We start from the raw sequence: 24639 nt of genomic DNA, 5'->3' as shown, positions 1-24639 counted from the left end.
GTCCAAGGATCAGGAGAATCGACGTTTCGATCATAAGCGGTTTCTGAAGAAGGGCTTATGCCCGAAACGTTGATTCTCCTGTTCCTTGGATGCTGCCTGACCTGCTGCACTTTTCTAGCAACATATTTTCAGCTCATTATCGCCTGGTTCAAACGTGGACAAACCAGCTGAACTCCAGAGGTGAGGTGAGATTGACTACTCTTGATATCAAGCCTGCATTTGACCAAGTGTGGCATAAAGGCAACCTAGTGAAACTTTGAATTAGAGGAGGAAACAGGAGCACCCAGATGAAGCCCACAGAGGCACCTGCCTGAGGCTAGAATTGAATCTGGGTTCCTGGTGCTGTGAAACAGCTGTGTTAACCATCGAGCCACCATGCTGCCCCGCTATCATCTATAGCTGCTTCAGCAATGGCCTTCCCTCCATCTTAAGGTCAGAAGTGGAGGTTCTTTTAAGATTAGATTCCCTACAGTGTGGAAACAGGCCGTTCAGCCCAACAACTTCACACCGACCCTCTGAAGAGTAACCCACCCAGACCCATTTCCCTCTGACTAATGCACCTAACACTATGGGCAATTTAGCATAACTAATTCACCTAACCTTGGATTAGGGTGGAAACCGCAGGAAACCCATGCAGACATGGGGAGAATGTACAAACTCCACACAGACACTCGCTCAAGGCTGGAATCGAACCTGGGTCCCTGGTGCTGTGAGGTAGCAGTGCTAACCACTGAGCCACCATATTTGCCAATGATTGTGGAATGTTCAGCACCATTTCCGAGTCCTCAGATACTGAAGCATTCCACATCCAAATGCAGCAAAGCCAGGACAATAACCAGATTGGGTTGGGCTGGGCTGACAAGTGGCAAGTAATATTCCCACTACGTAGGTGTTCACCATCTCTGACAAGACAAATCTAATCACTGCCCCTTGGGCAGCACAGTGGTTCACTGGTTAGCACTGCTGCCTCACAGCGCCAGGGACCCAGGTTCGATTCCCGCCTCGGGCAACTGTCTGTGTGGAGTTTGCACATTCTCCCCCTCTCCGTGTGGGTTTCCTCCGGGTGCTCCGGTTTCCTCCCACAGTCCAAAGATGTGAATTGGCCGTGCTAAATTGCCATAGTGTTAGGTGCATTAGTCAGGGGTAAATATAGGAAAATGGGTCTTGGTGGGTTGCTCTTCGGAGGGTTGGTGTGGACTTGTTGGGTGAAAGGGCCTGTTTCCACACTGGAGGGAATCTAATCAAATCTAAACATTTAATGGCTTTACCATCACCGAATCCCATACTATTAACATCCTGGCAATTATTCTTGACCAAAAACTGAACTGGACTAGCCATATGAATATGGTACAATGGCAGGTCAGAGGCTAGAACCCCTGCAATGAGTAACTCACCACCTGACTCCCCAAAGTCTGTCCACCATGTACAAGGCACAAGGCAGGAGTACAATGGAATACTCCCCACTTGCCTGGATGGGTGCAGCTTCAACAACACCCCAGAAGTTTCACACCATTCAGGACAAAGCATCCATTCCCTCCATCATGAACACTCAGTTATAGTAGTGTGTACTATCCTCAAGGCACACTACAGAAATTCGTGAAGGCTCCTTATTGAGAGCCTTCTAATCCCGTGACCACTTCCATCTTAAGGAAAAGTGCTGCAGGTACATGGCCACTTGCTCGTTCCACTCCAAAGTCGCTCATCGTCCTGATCTGGAAATATATCACCATTCCTTCAATATCACTGAAACTCTCACTAATGGCATTGTAGATGTACCTACACTAAATGAACTGCAACCGTTCAAGAAGTCAGTTCATCACCATCTGGAGGGCAATAAGGGCTGGGCAGTAAATGTGGGCCAGTCACTGCTGCCCAAATACAATGAATGAACACAAGAAGTCATCTTGAAAATAAGCATAATCATCTTGTGCTTATGAAACTCTCAAAGTATCCATGCAAAACCTCTTTAAAAACATAATCCTATTAACTAGCCAAAACTGACTGTCAAAACAGACCTTTCGATCCTCCTGATAGTTGTCTCAACAGTTTTGTTTCATTGAATCTGTTAGTGATTTGGAACTCTTGTCAAATATTCACATTTGGATTTCATTGCACAACTTTGTTAACAAAGCCATCAGAACTGAATACATTGAAACCTTTGAAGTAGTGGAAGATTTCTGTTGCGCTCAGTCAAAGGCTAAATGATAAGCTGGGCTGGTCAAAGAAACTGATGAAGGGCTTTTGCCCAAAACGTCAATTCTCTTGCTCCTCGGATGCTGCCTGACCTGCTGTGCTTTTCCAGAACCACACTCTTGACTTTAATCTCCAGCATTTGCAGTCCTCACTTTCACCTGGTCAAAGAAACTGACCATCCATCCCATTGCTTTGAAGTATCAATACATGACTAGGCTGATGTTTAAAAAATTGCAGTTATCTGCTCAACAGCTATTCCAAAAGTTCAGTGGTTAGCTGGGGCTGTCAGGCAAAGAAAAAATTAAGCTACAGGATAAAATGTATAAAATTAAAATGTTAATTTCAATACTGCTGGCTGTAGAAGAGCACTTTATAAACTGTGTGAAGAACTGTCAAATATCTGAACATAGTTTTCAGAACTGTCTTTCCCATCTTCTTGTAGTTACACTGATCCAGGAGAGTGAGGAGTGCTGAATTATACTTACTGTAGCAATCTATCTCTCATCATTTGCAAGTGTTCTTGCCAGATTATATTCATCAGCACCAAAGATATGAATTATGCATTGGATATTTGTGGTCACAGTAATATGCTGAGTTTCAGAATCATTTTGGGTTTAATATATTTTTTAAAATTTAATTCAGTGAATGAGGGTTTTACTGGCTGCCCCAGAATTTATTCCTATCTCTTCTCTGGAGATTATTGCTATTATTAGGTTAGTTCATTTCCTTGGATCAATTTTTAAAAATCCAATAATTAGTGCGGTAAAGGTGTCGATCTCCTTTATGACTTGCTGGCACATTTCTTTGTGCAATGTATATTGGTGTTACTTTAACAAGAATTGTCATATTCCTTCCAACTTGGCATGTTTCATTTGAAGAATCTTCTATTTAACTGGACTATCATTGCTTTTGCGACTTTTTTCCTTTCATGTTTTAAAATGGGATATGCTGTTGTGTGAGAATATCACTTCAATACATATACCATGCAAGATGAGGGCATTCGGTGACATCTGAAGTACTGCTCTGATTGGTTTTGTTTCCTTCACCCTGTAGCAATCTTTTCTTTTTACAATCCTGAACTACCTGGAAGTTTAAACTCAAACCCCATTAATCTAGATCCCAAAACTCAAAGACTATTGGTTTGCAGTTGTTGTGTGCCACTGTAATGCTGTCTGCGTCCAAAAATAAACAACCCCCAATTTACATTTGATGCAGATGCCAAAGTAGAAAGGAAAAAGATTATTTCTGATTCCAGCTTTTGAGTATTACTGACTCATTATTACTAACTCCTCAGCTTAAGGCTCTGCTTTAAGGTCCTATCCAGATTCCAGATGAGATTAGGTGATGGCCGTTGAAGGGTTATCCACTTGCATTTTCCTTCTCATCTATCTTATTTTTCTTACAGCCAGAAGTACATTCAATTGTTATGCAGTAATAAGCAAGTGCCAAGATGCAGCCCTTAATGAGTTTGATGACAGTTATATAAAATATTCAGCTGCATCAAGTGAAATGATTTACTTGTAATGAATGCACTTCAGGTTGTAACTGAAGGTACATTTCCAGAAGAAGACTCAGAATACAAAGTGAACCTTTGTGTAATGCACATTGATAGAAGAGTTGAAATTGTGAGGGAAAGGTAATTTTAAATGCCAGATATACTTAGTATCCTGCAATAATGGCAAGTAATTATGGCATCACCTGTCTTTGCTGACCTGGTAAGATTATTAATTTTTTTCTGCATCTGCTTCTCGGTCCGTTGGCTGAAGGATGTTTACCAGCTTCTATCAAACATTTGGCCCCCCCTTCCTGTGGTATTATAATCACGTTCTTATATTTGGTCCTTCAATGATTCTACCCAAGAAAGGGATGACTGTCTTTTTGCCCTCCTTGTACAGATGTTCATTCTTTCAGAATTAGCTTGATGACATGCTAATCAGTAAATTACCATAGCTGTCCCAAAGTGCTACTGGAGTCCTTCACATTTACAGCAATGCTGGATCTTCCAGCTACTAAAGTTGAACTGACAACTATTCCCCAAGCTCAGTCACAACATTGTAACATAGCTGGTCTCTCAAATATTTCCATGTTCATAATCATCATATTCCAAGTTGGACAGGTATTTTTGGACACTGTCCCCATTCCAGGCAAGCCTATCTCAAACAGAGAATCTATGCTATTACATGAATAGAGACAACAATGGCAGTGACACACATTTGAATGGCACCATCAAATAGGAGATGATCACAGGGCACCTAGAAACAAGGTGCTCTAAGTTATTCAGACCAGATATGGTTCCGGACCCTTATGTCAGAATATTGTCCTTTGAGGAACACAGTCACCTAGCGCTAGTTTTATCTCAAATGGACAAAGAATGGCTAGAGGGTGGGTTCATTGATCAATCAAGGATGATGGCTGGGACCTCTATACTGGAGGGCCAATAGGAGGAGCTGCACCTGGCAGGAGCTACAGCCTTCCATTAATGATAGCGATGTGGTACTTCCACCTTACAACATTTAAAGCATGCCACAGAAGCTGGCCAACATGGAGGGAAAAGGCCTGGACAGGGTGTCTCGTGGTTACATCTGCGGCTGGACAGGCTGGCTGCCAATGCTGTTGTGGAAGGGGAGGGGGCTACAGGCTGACTGGAAGATTTTAGTCACCTTCTGTAAATTGTAATTGTTTTCAATTGTCATTTAGTTATAATAGATAGTTAATTGCATTAAGTAGCTACTTAACTACTATAACTGGCTACCTGCCACTTGCAAGTCAATAGCCCTTCTGTTCTGGATGCCTCCTGCAGGATAACGTTGTGAGGATATGATGGTGCTGGAAAGTATGCTTGCCAGCCAGCTGGACAAAGTTGTGTCCAGTTATTTCCATGCTTATCCTTGTGTGGGAGCCAACATTTTCCCTCCAGCCTTAATTGTTGAATTGATTTGAAGCACTAATGAACGTGCACTCTCTCTAGATTCATTATGTTGGAGCCATTTTCCTAAAGCACATGATAGTGTTGTCTGCTCATTTGTTTGATGTAATCCTGCCAACTGCAACAGCATTTTATTACTTGTTATAATTTGTTTCAATAGATTAGATGACAAATTATTTATCCTGACTTCTCATTATTCATTCAAATATTTGATAACTTGTTCATTCAATGTACATTGGTCTTGAAGGGCTTGCTTTTCGGAGAATGATTAACCATAGCTAATGGTGATAGAAAATACAAAATAATAGTTTTATGCAAAAGTAATGCCAGAATGTTGAAACCTGAAAGGGATTTTGCCATTAAGATTGAAAGTAAGGATGTGTTTTACTGTTTCCATTTCCATTATTTATGATCTATACAATACAATTGTCAAGCTTAGTAGCCATTCTGCGAAATATTGGTTAGATTTATTTTGTGTCCCTGCTTTAGGCCAGTGATCATATTTCCATGCACGCTTGCAATGCTGGTTTGTGGAAAATTAATCGTGTGATTTATGGGGCCAGCAGCAAAGACTCTAAAATGTAAATGTGGGAATAAAAAATCTTGAAAAATTCATGTCTGTGCAGGAGCTCCTGACACAATTTTCTTCTGTGCTCGGCCGAGTCAATTAAATAAGGTTTTTGGTGATAAAGTTCAATGGTAATCACAGGTGGAAGTGGGATTAAAAAAATCAAATGTTGCTGCAGGACACAAAAAGAGGAGCTTCCTAAAGTGCTGCAATGCTCACCTGACTCTGTATGAATCCCTGCTGGATTGAAAACATTCAGTAAGGAGTTCCCAGATCATCCATCAGAAAAAAATGAAAAGGGTTAAAAAGACTGTGTTGTATCTACTGTGGATCTTCTGATACTAACTTGTACTGAATCATACTTTTGAGCTCTAGCACAGAGATTTATCTTTCAACTTGATTGTTTTTCTCTCTCAGCCCAGCTGACAAGATTGCATCCTTTCCGTTTTGTCAATGCTGAAGGAGCCCATATCAAATGCGTCTCTATATTGTCACTGTCATTATTAATCCTTTTGCTTTATGCTTCTATTACAATAATGGAGGGAGAACAGTGACACAGATTTGTTCATCTTTTGTACTGTCCTAGTCTCTCATTTAGTTCCATGTTGTAACATGAGGTAGTGATGCTGCATCAGGATTTGCTTTAGGTCAGATTGTCATGTTCAATAGCTTTGACAGTGTATGTAGTTGGTGCTGTTTCAGATTGTATTCATTTTTCTCTCGCTATTTATTTTCTTTATCAGGCTGGTTAATCAGTTAAAAATACTCTAGCTGTTATTTGAAGAGGAGTGGAAGCTAAATTTGGAGTCACAGAGATGTACAGCATGGAAACAGACCCTTCAGTCCAACCTGTCCATGCCAACCAGATAAATGGGCACAGGGATCATGACAAATGTTTCCTCTAAACTGTGCAGGTATCTGAGCTGCACTAAGTTGGGAATATGCCAAGTTGGCAACACACATACAATTCACAAACAAAATTCCCATTATTACGCACCATGAGTAGATATGGTTTAGTTTTAAAGGGACTGTGCACTGCGACAAGCTGAGCACAGGCAACAGACAGAAATGAGGGAAGACCTTGATGAAGATAAATACAACATGGACAGCAGGCCATCTTGGTGTTGCCTGTTCATCTTGATATGTCAGCATCCAACCAGTGTTAACAGTGCTGCTGACTGACGGGATATTTTAGCAGGAGCTATGCATTGAGTTGTGTCATCAGATACAAAGAAGAGTTGGACAGAATGTAGCAGGAATTCTGAATGCTGTGCTGAGCACTTACCCTCCTAATTTGTGTGTAGCCTTGCAATTAGATGTGTAATACGTGTGAGATTGCAACTTAATCAGATTGTCATCTATTGGTTTGGAAGTGAATAATGAGGAGGGAAGAAAAATGAAGAAAATGAAATTGCAATCAGTGAGATTGTAGGTTTGTGTTAAATATTTGAAATCCAAATATGCTAAAAAGAAAAAAATAGTGGTTTTAAATAAAATTAATAGAAATTTGATTGGCACTTTGAGTTAAAAATCCTTGTATCGGTCTCTTATAACTGATAATATTAAATTTAATGAGCCAACAGTACGATAGGTTGGTGATAATATATGACAGGGTGTGATTCTTGAAAGCAAAATATTCTGTTTCCAACATGCTTTAAAGTACTAATAAATTCTGTTTTACGGATAAGTGGGAGCATAACAAAGAGTGTGGGTCGAACAACAAAAGGACGTGTATTTAGGCAAGTCTAATTCAAGAGCGAATTATACAATGAATGGAAGAGCCTTGGGAAAAGTTGATGGGCAGAGAGATCTGGGAGTGCAGGTCCATTGTACCCTGAAGGTTGCTGTACAGGTGGATAGAGTGGTCAAGAAGCCATATGGTATGCTTGCCTTCACTGGACAGGGTGTTGAGTATAAGAGCTGGCAAGTTATGTTAAAATTGTACAAGACATTGGTTCGGCCGCATTTAGAATACTGTGTACAGTTCTGGTCACCACATTATCAAAAGGATGTGGACACTTTGGAGAGGGTGCAGAGAAAGTTTATGAGGATGTTGCCTACCTTCGCATAAACCAAATCATCCACTGTAATTTCCGCCAACTCCAAACAGACCCCACCACCAGGGATATATTTCCCTTTCTGCCTTCCACAAAGACCGTTCCCTCCATGACTACCTGGTCAGGTCCACGCACCCCCCCCAACCCCCCCCCCCCTTATAACCCACCGTCCCATCCTGGCACTTTCCCCTGCCACCGCAGGAACTGTAAAACCTGCACCCACACCTCCTCCCTCACCTCTATCCAAGGCTCTAAAGGATCCTTCCACATCCATCAATATCATTTATTGTATCCGTTGCTCCCGATGCAGTCTCCTCTACATTGGGGAAACTGGGCGCCTCCTAGCAGAGCGCTTTAGGGAACATCTCCGGGACACCCGCACCAATCAACAACACCGCCCCGTGACCCAACATTTCAACTCCCCCTCCCACTCTGCTGAGGACATGGAGGTCCTGGGCCTCCTTCACCGCCGCTCCCTCACCACCAGACACCCGGAGGAAGAACGCCTCATCTTCCGCCTCGGAACACTTCAACCCCAGGGCATCAATGTGAACTTCAACAGTTTCCTCATTTCCCCTTCCCCCACCTCACCCTAGTTCTAAACTTCCAGCTCAGCACTGTCCCCATGACTTGTCCGGACTTGTCCGACCTGCCTATCTCCTTTTCCACCTATCCACTCCACCCTCTCCTCCCTGACCTATCACCTTCATCCCCTCCCCCACTCACCCATTGTACTCTATGCTACTTTCTCCCCACACCCATCCTCCTCTAGCTTATCTCTCCACGCTTCAGGCTCACTGCCTTTATTCCTGATGAAGGGCTTTTGCCCAAAACATCGATTTCGAAACTCCTTAGATGCTGCCTGAACTGCTGTGCTCTTCCAGTACCACTAATCCAGAATCTGGTATGGAAGATGCTTGCTATGAAGAGAGGTTGAGTAGGTAAGGTTTATTTTCATTAGAAAAAAGGAGATTGAGGGGGGATCTGATTGAGGCTTATAAAATCATGAAGGGTATAGACAGGGTGGATAGAGACAAGCTTTTTCCCAGGGTGAAGGATTCACTAACCAGAGGTCATGCTTTCAAGGTGAGAGGTGGAACGTTTAAGGGGGATACACATGGCAAGTACTTCACACAGAGGGTGGTGGGCATTTGGAACGTGTTGCCAGCAGAGGTGGTAGAGGCAGGCACGGTAGATTCATTTAAGATGTGTTTGGACAGTTGCATGAGTAGTTGGGGAGCAGAGGGTTACAAATGCCTAGGAATTGACTGACAGGTTTAGACAGTACATTTGGATCGGCTCAGACTTGAAGGGCCGAAGGGCCTGTTCCTGCTCTGTAAACTTTCTTTGTTCTTTGTTCTAGTAAGAGCATACCAAGGCACAATGATTAAAGGACATCAGGCAGTAAGTTCCTTATTTACTGCCGAACAGTATTGTACAGCAACTCGTTGCTGAAAGTGTTATGTTTCTTTGTTAGGATTGGGAGTTTCCACAATTTATGGAAAATTTGGAAATCAATCTACCTGGTCTTCCAACATCTCATATTCACCTAAGACTGCCTCGTTTCCAGAAGATATTCAAGGAGGAATACCTCATTTGTATAACAGGTAAGAAAGCTTAATATGGGCATAGTGTTTCTAATGGACAAGTTATAGTAAGGGCAGATGCATAACTTTACAGTGAAGAATGGAGAATGTGCCCCTTGATCCAAATTGACTTGACCCTGCTAACCTTATCTCACCTAATACTGTACTTATTTCTCACTGTTTGTAACACCATGGGAGTTGATGAGTACTTGTAGAATAGAATCCCTACAGTTTGGACATGGGCCCTTTGACCCAACAAGTCCACACCAACCCTCCAAAGAGCATCCCATCCAGACCCATTCCCCCAACCTATTACTCTGCATTTACCCCTGACAAATGCACCTATCCTACACTTCCCTGAACACTGTGGGCAATTTACCATTGCCAATTAACCTAATCTGCTCACCTTTGAATTAGCAATTTTTGAGAAGATTTGTAGCTCAGGTTGATGATAAGTCTGTAAGTTAGCTCACTGAGCTTGAAGGTTTGTTTTCAGATGTTTTGTCACCATACTAGGTAACAGTATGAGAGTCAGTGAGAGTCTCTGGTAAAGCACGAGTGGTACTTCCCAACTCTCTCTTTATCGGTCTTGGTTTCTTAAGGTGGGTGATGTCATTTCCGTTTTTTTTTCAATGGAAGGTAGATAGGATCTAAGTTGTTGTGTTTATTGATGGAGTTCTGGTTGGAATGGTTAGAAAAAAGAAAGGAAATAACATCCCCCACCTTAAAAATAAAGAGGCGGGAGATACCACCAGTGCTTCACCGGAGACTCTCACTGATGATGTTACCTTGTCGTGGTGACGAAACATTTGAAAACAAACCTTCAAGCTCAGCGAGCTAATTTACAGACTTAACATCTTTGGATTATGGGAGGAAACCAGAGCACCTGGGGGAAATCCACACAGACATGAGGAGAATGTGTGCAAACTCCACACAGACAGTCATCCAAGCGTGGAATCGAGCCCAGGTCCCTGGCGTGGTGAGGCAGCAATGCTAGCCACTGGAAAATCACAGATTAAATGTTAAAAGTATTTCTACTTGCTGTTTGCCATCTTTTATATCTAATAGTATTTGCCTGATGTTTAAAGTTCTCCAAAGATCAATAATTTTCGAAGTAAATGGGAGCTTGCAAAATCATACATGAATTTGTTTAAAATCTGCATAAGCTTTAATAAATAAAAGCAAAACTCTGTATTCTGCACATCTGAAATAAAGGCAGAAACTTCTGGAAATAATCAGATCTGGAAGCATCTTTTGAGAGAAACAATAAAATTTTCACGTTGATGATCTTTCATCAGTATTCTTTTCAATTTTTGATACGCATACATATTTTATGCAAAGCCCATAAGCCCACACTCTTCAGTTTTAAATTAACACCTTTGATCCCTCCCTGGAGTTGTGCACTGCACAACCATTTGCATCTGCAATGGCCAGCCTGATATACCTTCTTGAGAAGGGAACTTCTTTTGGGTATCCTGACCAGGTATTATCTAAGGTTGGTCAGCCTACTGACTTATGTGATGTCTCTTATCCTACTTTGGACTGTGTAGTTCATTCAACAAATTTTTGCAGCACTCACTAACATGAAATGTTCAGTTGAAAGAGGAGAACAGCACAAAGCATGACTTAAAAGTACCAGGCATCCAACTTGAAGGTTTGGTAAATTTGAAAAGCCTCTGCTATTGCTAGGTGTTTGAACATACTCTGGAATATTTTAAATGCACTGTGGTGAGTTACTGGATTTGGCACAGAGTGTGCTATATATTCGCAGGCAGAGGAAAGTACTCAGTGACTTGTGCACAGAAAGACTGCAACAGAGCTGCAGTGCTTCTGGATTTGCAGCACAAAAGGCTGATGGAGTAGAAGGTACAATGCCAATGGTGACTTGGAGCTGGATTGTTGACAATGACAGGAATTTGTCTGGCAGATCTACTAATGTACGCAGCATCTTTGTGTGCATACCCATGCATCTGTTTGCCTATATACCACTTCACTGATATCCTCATCCAAGGCTGAACTCATCAGTGAACTCAAACCCTACCTTTCCTCAGATCTCCAGCAGCGCACTTGTGCCTGATGACTGACCATCTGCTGATTCCAACACAATCCCAAACTGATGACTGCAAGGACCCAGTCGGTTGACAAGGTGCTGATGCTTTCTGTCCTTTTCATTGGGTTGTGGTGCCTGGGCTGGCAGCAGGTCCTGGATGTTTGAAAGCAGGGTGAGGGAAGTGAGGCATTGTGGGAAGTTGGAGGTCCATGATTACACCAATAGCAGCTTGTTCATCATGTCTGTTAGCAGAATGAAGGTGAAGTCGGGGTTGAGGAAAAACGTGAGGCAGGACCAGCCACATTGGTCACCATGGCACTCTCAGCAAGCTTTGTCCTCTGAAGGCCTCAGGCAATACAGGTATCCTTGCCTGCCTTGCTCTGTTCTTTCAATTGTTGTCGCCTGCAAAGGAGAGGGAAAAATGTTAATGATTAAGTTGCTCTTCAATCAAGTGATGTGCCTGCTTTTGCTGGAGGCATTTGAAGATGGCAAGAGTTGGATTTGAGGCTGGCAACATTAGTGGGTGCATGAGGTTGAGGTGGAGTATCTGAGAGCCAGAGGCTGGTGCTTATTGAGTGATGCAGGTGTGACTCATCGAGGAGCATGAGACACTGGTACGTAGTGGATAGGAGATACCTTGAGAAAATATATTCACAGATCTTGACTATCAGTATAAAGTTACCAAGTCCTGATATCAGGAATTGACCACCCCGATTAGCTTCTCCCAATCTCTGAGTGTTGTCTTTGAAATCCCTCAGACCTCTGCAGAGCCCACTGCCTTTCCTCCACCACCACCAAGGACTCCAGATTCATACCTGTAATCCTGGAGCCCCTTTCCTTCTTCAATTTCCTTCATGTCACTATAGAGATTTATAACAGTGATATTCAATGGCAGATTTCCACAATTTATTGCAGCTTCTATGAAGGGGAACTGACTTCCTTTAAGAGCAGCAGGTTCACTACAGTAGTTCAAGAAGGCAGTTGACCACCACTAGGAATGGGCATTAATACTGGCCAACAAGCAACGCCCACATCCCACAAATGAATTTTTTTTAAAAATGAGCTATGTTATCAGCTCAGTGCTGTATTACGCCCTACTGAGTGCTAAGGTAGCTAGCCAAACAGCCCAATGCAATTGCCAGTGAAATGAGCAGCACTGAGTTTACATGTTACCTTCCTTCCCCAGAACCAATAGGAGAAGATCATGACTTGCATATCTATGCTAAAAAATGGAGCTTAGCCATTTTTAGCTTGATATATTTTGCTTCAATGAATTGTTTTGCTGCTCAAACTCCTTGTCATAAAAAAACGAGAAGAATTGTCTGTGAATGTTGGAAACAATTTATGTTTGAGATAGTTTTCCATCTCATACTTACAATATTTATTGTGTATATTTACAGGAAAATGGTTTAACTATGGCATCATCTTTCTTGTGTTGATTTTGGACCTGAACATGTGGAAGAATCAAATATTTTACCAGCCTTTTGAATATGGTCAGTACGTGGGACCAGGACAAAAAATCTACACGGTGGGTGATCCAGACACATTGAAAAATTTAAACAAAACAACCCTAAACTGGGAATGGCGATCAACTAATACTGATCCACTCACTAATAGAACCTATGCCCAGAGTGACTTGCTTTTGCACAGTAGATATATAGGTGCTAGACTTGGGATTAAATGCCTTGCTTTTATTCCAAGCATCTTGGCATTTATCTTGTTTGGGTTCTTCATCTGGTTTTTTGGAAGATTTCAAAAAAGTGAATTAATTGGGAGCAAACAAGATAATTTGTACGTAAAGATCAAGAGGAAATCACCATCTGAATTTAGCAAAGATTTAAATGAGTCTGCAGAACATACACACACATCTGGATCTACAAAGGATGAATCATTGGCCACAGGGTCAGAATTGGTAACAGCTACTATACACACAACTACCTCTACTTCTTCTGAAGGCCAGAATACTTTCCTTGAGAGTTCACAAAGTAACATCAAGCATGACACAAAGCCAGACGAAGAACACATGTCCACAATTCTTTCTGATCCATCGACAAAACAGTTACCTGACAAATATACTAATGTTTAAATTTACAAGCACAGGCCTTAAATGGGATTTTACCTTTGCATTTTTACATGTTTATAGATCTTTATATATGTGGTGATACAGTCATTTTGACTTACAAAATTACAGAGCTAGATTTAACATGAAGATGGTGGTTCTGCAGTGAAGCAGCAATCGCTTTTATTTTTAAAGAATGCATAATATTGTGCCTACATCTAGACATTCCTTTATGTCTTGCCTTTTGCAATGGCACGCAATTTATGTCACTGCTGTATTAACGTGTACAGTGATATAGTATCCATCTCTAACACACAGATAAAGTGATAAATACTGAACTAGCTGTGCCTTGAGAAGTTTCATTTTGTACTGTTGTTTCAAGGATTTTTTACAGGGTGTTTGATTTCCAACTTCACAAAATAAAATATTAGCAATTCTTAATGCTCTAAAGAGACCACTTGCAAGGCTGCTGGACTTTTACATGTAATGCTGGGTTCTTCTAAGATTGATTTTGCCACTGCAAGTGCTCCACTTGTGAATATGTGATCCCAATGCTTAATTGGTGATGGCGCAGATAATATCGACACCTGAACAGCACATTAGAGAAGCAGTGTTTTTTTTATAATTATGGTGAATTGGCTGCCTGCCAAAGAAAGCGGTGAAGGTGACAAAGAGGAGACAGTACTGCTGTATATGGATCACTGTGTACAAAGAGGATATATTTCACAATCAAAATTGCATTGCATACTGAGTACTAAAGCACAAACATCTGACCAATTATGTGTGTAAAAATAATAACTACCTACAGATGTCGAATAAATGGTGTAACCCTTTAAACTTATGTTCATTGTTCTTTGCAAGCCCTTATTATGATTTAAAACTGTCGACTATTCTGACACATGACTTCCTTTAAAAATAAGCACAGCTGTGTGCTTAAATGAATGTGCCAGCTGTACTATTCTTGCCAACTTCTGCATGTGATTTCTGTCAAATTCGACAATCGTAAACCAAAAAGCTAAAAAGATTATCAGTTTGTTTTAAAGAAAAGCAAGAAGTGATACCTGAGATTTTATTTGGTAGGATACCAATTTTGCAATCCCTTCATCGTGTATCAGTCAAATCCGATCTATCTGTTTAAATATCGTAACTGGTTAGCTACAGACAGATTTGAATGAGTTAGTCTAAAAGATGGAATTGTAGGCTAGTAGGAATGTTACTGGATATAAAGTTTAGTGAATTTAATTAAATCTTTCCCACTCAGTGACTGATTATGAGGAACTCCAACAGTAATATAACAGCACATTTGCTGCTGCAAGTCTTTTATGATCAATGTTTTATTTCGTTTTTTACAATTCATGGAATGTAATTGTCTCTGTCTGGGCCAGCATTTATTTGTTTACCTTGAGAAGGTGGTGGTGAGTTACCTTCTTGAAGAGCTGCAATTTGCTTGCTGTAGATGGACCCATAATGCCAATAAGCGAGGGAGTTTCAGGATGTTGACTAAGTGATCCTGAGTTTTTTTATCAAAGTCAGGATGTTGAGTGGTTTGGAGAGGAATTTTTAGGTGATGACATTTCCATCTATTTGTTGCCTTTGTTCTTCCAAATGGTAGTAACTGTTGGTTTGGAAGGTAGTTTCTAAGGAACTTTCAGGATTTCTGCAGTATATCTTGCAAATGGTTACAAAACTGCGGCTTCTGAGTGTTGGAGATGGAGGACATGGATGCTTGACAATGTGGTGCCAATAAAGTCGGCTGCTTTTTACTTGGATGGTGTCAAGCTTCTGGAGTGTTCTTGGAGCTGCACCAATCAAAGCTAATGGGGAATATTCCATCGCACTCCTGAATTGTGGCTTTTGGAGAGTTGGGAAGGATTTCTAGCCTCTTATCTTGCTCTGCTTTGGAACCACAGTATTCAAAAGGCTACTCTTGTTCTGTTTCTGGTCAGTGGTAACCCCCAGGATGTTGACAGTTGGGGATTTGGTAATGATACTGATATTGAATGACAAGGGGTGATGAATTGATTCCCTCATTGGGGATGGTCAGTTGTGTAGCACAATTCCAACATGTCACTTGTTAACCCAAGTCTGGCTGTTATCCAAGTCTTATTCCGTTTGGACATGGACTGATTTGGTATCCAAGGAAGCACAAATTGAGTCGAACAGTTTGCAATCATCAGCAAACATTACTACCTCTAACCTTATGATGATGGCAATGTCATTGATGAAGCACTGCTACCATCACTCTACTGAATATTGAAAGTAAGTCAATGGGGCAGAAGTTGATCAGGTTAAATTTATTTTGCTTTCTGCACAGGATGCACTTGGGTGATTTTTCACATTGTCAGGGAGATGCCAGTGTTATAGCTTAAGCAGGGGAATGGAAAAATCTGGACCACACATCTCCAGTACTATTGAATGTTGTCAAGGCCCATTGGGGCACCACAATGGCTCAGTGGTTAGCACTGCTGCCTCACAATGCCAGGGACCCAGGTTCGAGGCCAGCCTGGGGCAACTGTCTGTGTGGAGTTTGCACATTCTCGTCGTGTCTGTGTGGGTTTCCTCCCACAATCCAAAGATGTGCAGGTTAGGTGACTTAGCCATGCTAAATTGCCCGTAATGTTCAGGGCTGTGTTAGTTGGGGGTGAATGTAGAGTAATAGGGCAGAGGATACTGTTCAGAGGGTCGGTGTGGACTTGTTGAGCCGAAGAGCCTGTTTTCACACTATAGGGATGCTATGACTTTGCAATATTCAATTCCTTCAGCTGTTTCTTGATATTACAGGGAGAGCATTGAACTGGCTGAAGATAAAGAGAGCAGTTTTCCTTTCCTAAAAAAAATTTCAGAATCACATAAAGTTTTACAATAATTGACAATTCATGGTCATCATTAGACTTTTAATTCTGGAGTTTTAAAAAATTCAAAATTCATTTGCCACGAGTCAATCACTTCCATTAGCCCATGTTCTAATTTGATCCAAATCTCTAATTGTGATTACTGGTTTAGATTTTCCAGTCCTTGCCTGCATTTTTACTGAGCAGAAAATTACGATTGAAATTGGTTTGACAACTTTAACCAAAGTGACATACCTCAATTTATAAGTTGAGAAAAAAAGTGAAAAGCCTGTCTAGTATTGTAGTGCCATGTGATGTAACACATCAAAGCCACATTGGAAATATTAAGGAATTTCATGCCTCTCCAGTGTATAATAGCCTAGACTTTAATTCGATAACTTTAAAGAAATGTAAAATGATCTCGAACGTTGAGTTTTGAAAACATTGGCTATTCACAAATAGGTTTAGAATTCAGTTGAATGACGATGGTAGTGAAAAAGAGATCCAGTTTGGCAACAACTTAGGGTAGGGGTATAAATAAATATTGATATTTGAACAAATATAACTACCAGTAAATTTTCTTATCTGATAAATACATGGTAGCCTCAATTGTTATACTTTACCGCACAGAAGGAAAACATTTGGCCCATTAAAACAAAGCCAGTTAAATAAAAGAGCATTATATTGAGTGTAATTTCCCTTGCTCAATTGTTATAAGGAAAATAATGATATGCAATCTTCTGTGAATTTAGGTCTGATGTGGTCTTGTAACTGTTGATAAAGTCAGTGTAATGTAGCTGCAGCAAGCAATTATCTTATTTTTAATCTGAAGCTCTTGAATATTGCAATGTGGATCCATTGTTTATTTGTTCTTTTAATTACATGCACAGGCATAATTAACCTGTTTATTATTTCCATAGTTTTGTAACTTTGAGTCTAAATTAATGATTGCTTCCTTTTTTTACAAGGTTAAAGGTGCTGCACAAAACAGAAGCTCAAAGCGAATCCCATAAAATTAGGTAATCATAGGCTGCTTTGGTTCGCAAAGCACCCAAATTAATTTGAATGCACCTAGTTTTTGTGCACAGCTTTGAGCAGCACAGTGAGAAAGGAATGTCATCAGTCTCACAGTTAGCAATGCGTGCATCTCACTGGAGAGCTTTGCTGTTAGCAATGTCACAAGCAATCTTTATCAATTTTACAAGTGAGAGGACTTGTGACAAACTGCAATCTACAGGCTTAATCCTTACTAGGCTGGTGATATCTAACCTGGTTTATCACATCAGTACCTTTTCTTATTTCACTGTTAGCAACTACTGAAATGCTGTCTAACTTAAGAGTCAATTTTCAAAGGCACAGTCTATTTCCTCAGGAGCGCACTCTCCGTGAACTGTATTCCTGCTTCACTGTTTCGTAATTATATCCACCTTTTGAAAAATATTCAACATTTTGTTGATTTTTCTTGTAGTTGGCTGCAGTCATTATGTTGGAAGTCATTAATTTTCAATGATTGTTGTACAGTTGCATTTGTTACTACTATTAATGTCATTTTACTATTTGATTAAATAGAAGTATAAGCCACCACCTGGTTACAAGTCTGATGTGTTATTTATAATAAGAATGAATCTAACTACAATGTAAATCAATATAAGATAATATTTACCTTATTAAAACACCTTTTATAATTATCAGCCTGACAAAAATAATGCTGATAAATACTTTTATTTCATAACCAACCTTGAAATACTGTCTATTGAATCATATCAGCATTTTGATATAATTCTTTACCTCTGAGACAGAAGATTGTTGATACAAGCTGTACACCATAAATATACATGTTTAGAATCACCACTTTACATATGCTGGACTTGCATGAGAACTATAACTGAGTGGATTGGGAAGTTCTTTAGGAGCCTTTTCCCTTTTCCCCACTATTTCCACTATTTTCTGCTGGAAACTGACTTTGTGTACATTCTAGAATTGTACAACTAGGGATGGAAGTATTATAAATAGATGAAAATAAGGGGATACATCATTTAATGTAACCACAAGACAGTGATCGGAAGTCAATGATGTAAGTGTTATTAACATCCTAATCCAGGAAGCAGTTATTCTAGAGTTGGAATCTTTTAAGCTGATTAGGCACTGTCAACATTATTTTCCAAAATGTAGGCTATGGCTATTTAATATTATTGAAATCCTGCGTTAGAAGAAAGTGTTATGTCATTTGACATGAATTTTCAGAACGTGTTTTATCAGAATCAACAGGGGTGCAAGCTAAACTTTAAGTGCATGGAATGGGAACAGGAGCTGAACATAAACCAAGAATCTCAATGTTTTGGGCTACTTCTGCAATCAACAAACAAGGAAGTAAAATGATTTTCAGCTCAGTGTAGGATTCATTGTGCTGGACTAAGACAAGGTTTCGTCTCAACAGTAAGGTGATGATGAAATATGTGAAATTCAGTCATTGGTGTCTTGATGGTCCATACAAAGTTAATCTGGTCACTTGTTCTTACAGCTGTAAAATTATTCTGAAGGGTGTTTGAGGTCAATGTAATACTGAAGCTCAAGGGGCTCATATAATCATGGTAATGCAATGATTGTGATTGAGAAGAATTGCATACATTTGCTCTCTCTAATTTGATGTCACCTTGATATATCATTGATATTTTGATTTAATGATAGTCTGCATGGAATGTAGATTTCAAAGGTAGAATTAACATAAAAGTCGTCAGTGAACTACTGTTTGTTATACACTAGCTGGACTGTAGAGTATGGTGTAACAATACTTTTACCAGATTGTGGTGTGTGGTATGAGGTGTACCTGAGCACTCAGATTACATCATGTAATATGAGTTCAATAAAAACCATGTACTCTTACTGGAATTGTGAAGTGTGCTGTCTTAATGAAGAACTGAATTGCACTGATTTGTATGCACTCCAGTGTTTGAAGAAACAAATTGGAACAAGAAAGTAGGTAAACATATGGAAATTGGAGGCACCCCTATGACATTTATAGCTGAGTGTTGGGAGGATTTGAGAGTTGGGAAAGTGACATTCCAGATTTTATGGCATGGGGCAAGTTGTGTGCTCTAAATTTAGGAGTTGGAAACCCAGCTTTTCACTCTATTCCCAAAGCTTTTTATACAAAATCAAATACATTCAACCTTTCAGATGATAGAGGTTGTAGAGCTGATAGGATTAATATCTTATTTCTGTTCTATTGCTTTGTCCCTCCCACCCTTTGCACACAATATTGCTGCTGTTCTACATTTTCATTTGCTGAAGCATTTCGAAAGATTCCTGCGAGATGTAATCAATGGCTGCCGTATTTTCTACATCATAATCGCTTCTTCAAAGTAATTCCCATATATGAAATGATGGAAATATTTGAGAGATGTGATAAAGTAAATGAAGCTCTATCTTCCACATTACAATAATCACTACACTTCAGAGTACATTGTCCTATGCGAAGCACCTTGAACTATTAGTGACTCTAATAGAATTCTATATTAATAAAACTATGAGATTGTAATATTTCTTTGAGAATTTTTCCTATTAAAATGTTGTGAAACAATATTAAACAAAGGCTAAAAGTCTTACTCATCACTAAGAGACACCACTGCTGCATTTAAATGTCTTCCAATGCAGTATTATTTGAAGGTTGCCTGTCAGCACCAGTGACAAGATAACTACCTTCGGAAGCCACAAAGTGCTAATAGACTTTTATGTCCATGAAATGGCTTTTAATGATTTCAGTATTTCAGCATAATGTACTTATATCTCTGGTAATGTCGGAGATTTATTCCCTTTTTTGGAAAATCAAAGCACGAAATGTATTCAATTTTGACATTTATTGATGAACTTTACACAGCACTATTCTATTGGTTCCTTTCAAAATCACATTCGGGATGAGCCTAGTGGGCGGCACGGTGGCACAGTGGTTAGCACTGCTGCCTCACAGCGCCTGAGATCCAGGTTCAATTCCCGCCTCAGGCGACTGACTGTGTGGAGTTTGCAGGTTCTCCCCATGTCTGCGTGGGTTTCCTCCAGGTGCTCTGGTTTCCTCCCACACTCCAAAGATGTGCTGGTCAGGTGAACTGGCCATGCTAAATTGCCCGTAGTGTTAGGTAAGGGGTAAGATGTAGGGGTATGGGTGGGTTGCGCTTCGGCGGGTGCGGTGTGGACTTGTTGGGCCGAAGGGCCTGTTTCCACACTGTAAGTAATCTAATCTAATCTAATCAAACTAACTTGGTTAATTAAAGTGACTTCCTAATGCTTATGACAGAATTGGGTTCAAATCCTGTCCCGCTTGTATTTTTCAATCTCTTACATAGAGTCATAGAGATGTACAGCACGGAAACAGACCCTTCGATCCAACTCGTCCTTGCTGAATAGATATCCCAACCTAATCCAGTCCCATTTGTCAACATTTGGCCCATATCCCTTTAAACCCTTCCTATTCATATACCTATCCAGATGCCTTTTAAATTTTACAAATATACCAGCCTCCACCACTTCCTCTGGTAGCTCATTCCATACACACACCACCCTCTGCATGAAAATGTTGCCCCTTAGGTCCCTTTTATATCTTTCCCCTCTCACCCTAAACGTATGCCCTCTAGGTCTGGACACCCCCACCCCAGGGAAAATACTTTGCCTATTTGCTCTTCATGATTTTATAGACCTCTATGAGGGCACCCCTCAGCCTCTGATGGTCCAGGGAAAACAGCCCCAGCCTGTTCAGCCTCTCCCTGTAGCTCAAATCCTCCAACCCCAGCAACATCCTTGTAAATCTTTTCTGAACACTTTCAAGTTTCACAACATCTTTCTGATAGGAAGGAGACCAGAATTGCATGTAATATTCCAAAAGTGGCCTAACTGATGCCCTGTACAGCCACAACATGACCTCCCAACTCCTATACTCTGTGCTCTAACCAAGAAAAGAAAGCATTCTAAACACCTTCACTGCCCTATCTACCTGTGACTCCACTTTCAAAGAGCTATGAACCTGCACTCTAAGGTCTCTTTGTTTAGCAACACTCCCCAGGACCTTACCATTAAGTGGATAAGTCCTGCTATGATTTGCTTTCCCAAAATCAATGTTTAACACAATGTATAACTCACATTTTGTATGATGTGCATGGGTAATGGATGTGTGAATTAAAATTCCCATCTTCTTGTTGGAACGTACTGTTGATGGCTGCAAGAACCAGGTAGATTCTTTTATAAATGTAAAAAAGAAATGTTTTAAAGCCCTGGAGTGAAGGAACACGTCAGGATTCTTTTCCCAAAAGTAAACTGATGGAAGAGTTCTCATTAGGACATGTGTACTGACAGCATTTAATAAATATGCAGGAGAGCCTCTGAGGAAGAGCATAATCCAAATATGACCTTCGTAGTCATGTGAGAGAGATTCTGTGAGAAAAGGTTGGAGCTACAGCAGTTTAGGGCAGAGATGCTAGCTGCTAGATCACTATGTATGTTGTCTTAATAAATACTGTTTGAAAACAAACATTGAGGTCTAGCCTCAATCTTGGTAGGTAGAATAGAATGTGGGTAAATGTGGGGTTACACGCTTTGACAGGAAGAAGAACTATTATTTAAATGAGAAAAGACTACAGAAAGCTACAGCACATAAGGGATTTGGGCGTTAGAGTGTTGAAAGGTTTTCATATGTTTGCCGTCATTGGTCAGAACACTGAGTACAGGAGTTGGGATGTCAGTTTGCGGCTATATAGGACATTGGTGAGGCCATTTTTAGAATACTGCGTGCTGTTATTGTTGCCTGCTGTAGGAAAAATGTTGTTAAACTTGACAGTGTGCAGTAAAAGCCAAGATTAGAGTGGTGCTGGAAAAGCACAGCAGGTCAGGCAGCATCTGAGAAGCAGGAGAATCGACGTTTCAGGCAGGAATGAAGCTGGGAGCCTCAGAGGTGGAGAGATAAATGGGAGGGGGGTGGGGCTGGGGCTAGGGGAAGGTAGCTGAGAGTGCAATAGGTAGATGGAGATGGGAGTGAAAATGATAGGTTGGAGAGGAGTGTGGAGTAGTTAGGTGGGAAGGAAGATTGACAGGTGGGACAGGTCATGAGGATGGTGCTGAGCTGGGAGGTTGGAACTGGGGTGGGGTGGGGGGAAATGAGGAAACTGGTGAAATCTACATTGATGCTCTGGGGTTGGAGGGTCCCGAAGCAGAAGATGAGGCGTTCTTCCTCCAGGCGTTGGGTGGTGAGGGAGTGGTGGTGGAGGAGGCCCAGGACCTGCATGTCCTCGACAGAGTGGGAGGGGGGAAGGGGAGCTGAAATGTTCGGCCACAGGGCGGTGGGGTTGATTGGTGCGGGTGTTTTCTGAAGCATTCTGTGAGAAAGCGTTCGGTGTCCCCAATGTAGAGGAGACCGCACCGGGAACAAAGGATACAGTAAATGACGTGTGTGGAAGTGCTGGTGAAACTTTGGATGTGGAAGGCTCATTTGGGGCCTTTGACGGAGGGGAGGGGAGAGTGGGTTTTTGGGGGGCATGGACTAGTCGTGGAGGGAACGGTCTTCACGAAAAGTGGATGGGGTGGGGAAGGAAATATATCCCTGGTGGTGGGGATGGTGTGCAGTCAAAGGCCTAATATTCAAGCTTCAGGTGGTAGGGAAGGCAAATGGATTGTTTCAAAGGGAATGGGATATAAAAATGGTGAGGTTTTGCTAAAACTCTACAAAGCATTAGTCAAATCACAGCTGGAGTACTTTGAGGACTTTTTGGCCCCTAATCCAAAGGGATATGTTGGCATTGGAGGCAGTCCAAAGAAAGTTCACTCGGTAGACACCAGGTTTGTTGAGAGTGTCTTATGAGGAGAGATTGAATAGGTTGAGCTCATACTAATTGAAGTGTAGAAAAATGAGAGATAATTTTATTGAAAGAGACAATTCTTAAGGAACTTTAAGGTATGGAAAATTGCTGCTCCAGTGGGAACGTCTAGGACCAGAGGGCATAATCTCAGAATGAGGGTTCACTCGTTTAAGAAAGAGACGTAGAGTCATACAGCATGGAAACAGACCCTTCAGCCCAACCCTACTGTGCTGACCAGAAGTCCCCATCTGACCTAGTCCCATTTGTCAGCATTTAGCCCATATCCCTCTAAATCCTTCCTATTCATAAACCCACCCACATGCCTTTTAAAAGCTGTAATTGTATCAGCCTCCACCACTTCCTGTGGCAGCTCATTCCATATACACTCCACCCTCTGCATTAAAAAGTTGCCCTTCAGGTCTTTTTCAATCTTTCCCCTCTCACCTTAAATCTGTGCCCTCTAGTTTTGGACTCACCCCATCCTAGGAAAAAGGTCTTGCTTATTCATCTTATCCATGCTCCTCATGATTTTATAAATGTCCTTTGCTCCAGGGAAAAAGCCCCAGCCTATTAAGTCTCTCCCTACAACTGAAAGCCTCCAGTCCCAGCAAAATCTTTATAAATCTTCTTTGCACCCATGCAAATTTAACAACATTCACAGGGCGACTAAAGCTGTATGCAGTATTTTGAAAGTGGCCTCACCAATGTCCTGTACAGCTGCAGCATGACATCCCAACTCCTATACTCAAAGGACTGACCAATGAAGGCAAGTGTGCCAAAAGCCTTCTTCAACACTGTCTACCTACGACTCCACTTTCAAGGAACTATGCACCTGCACCCCAACGTCCCTCTGTTCAACAACACTCCCCAGGACCTAACCATTAACTGTATAAGTCCTGCCCTGGTTACATTTACTAAGATGCAGCACCTCGCATTTATCTAAATTAAACTCCATCTGCAACTCTTTGGGCCATTGGCCCATCTGATCAAGGTCCCATTGTACTCTGAGGTAACCTTCTTCAGTGTTCACTACACCACCTATTTTGGTCTAGATTAGAATGGTGCTGGAAAAGCACAGCAGATCAGGCAGCATCCGAGGAGTAGGAAAATCAGCGTTTCGGTTAAAAGCCCTTCATCAGGACTTTGGCCCAAAACGTCGATTTTCCTACTCCTCGGATGCTGCCTGATCTGCTGTGCTTTTTGAGCACCCCTCTAATCTAGACTCTGATTTCCAGCATCTGCAGTCCTCACTTTTGCCCACCTATTTTGGTGTCATCTGCAAACTTACTCACCATACCGATCATACTCGCGTCCACATTATTTATACAAACGATGAAAAACAGTGAAACCAGCAGTGATCCTTATGACACACCGCTGGTCTCAGGCCTCCAGTCCGAAAAACAATCCTCTATCACCATCTTCTGGCTTCTAACTTTAAGTCAATTTTGTACCCAATTGGCCTTAATCCAATTTAGAACTTTAACTCTTTGATCAGATCTATCCTTTACCATAACTATTTTACAATTAATA

The 24639-nt window shown here is 41.1% G+C and overlaps 1 protein-coding gene across 3 annotated transcripts in view; it reads left to right on the top strand.

Moving 5' to 3' along the window:
• Positions 1-19096, top strand: part of tmem117 (transmembrane protein 117) — a 434750-nt gene extending 415654 nt beyond the window's left edge. For all 3 annotated transcript variants that reach the window (XM_072551966.1, XM_072551967.1, XM_072551969.1), the window contains exons 7-8: positions 9222-9351; positions 12781-19096. In XM_072551966.1, the coding sequence (XP_072408067.1) occupies positions 9222-9351; positions 12781-13466 (816 nt within the window). In that variant the 3' untranslated portion in view covers positions 13467-19096. The remainder of the gene's footprint in view (positions 1-9221; positions 9352-12780) is intronic.
• The last annotated feature ends 5543 nt before the right edge of the window (positions 19097-24639 follow it).

This window comes from Chiloscyllium punctatum, chromosome 32 (assembly GCF_047496795.1).
Source record: "Chiloscyllium punctatum isolate Juve2018m chromosome 32, sChiPun1.3, whole genome shotgun sequence".
Classification (NCBI taxonomy): domain Eukaryota; kingdom Metazoa; phylum Chordata; class Chondrichthyes; order Orectolobiformes; family Hemiscylliidae; genus Chiloscyllium; species Chiloscyllium punctatum.
Note: the sequence above shows the minus strand (reverse complement) of the source record. Positions and strands in the feature narration are given on the sequence as shown.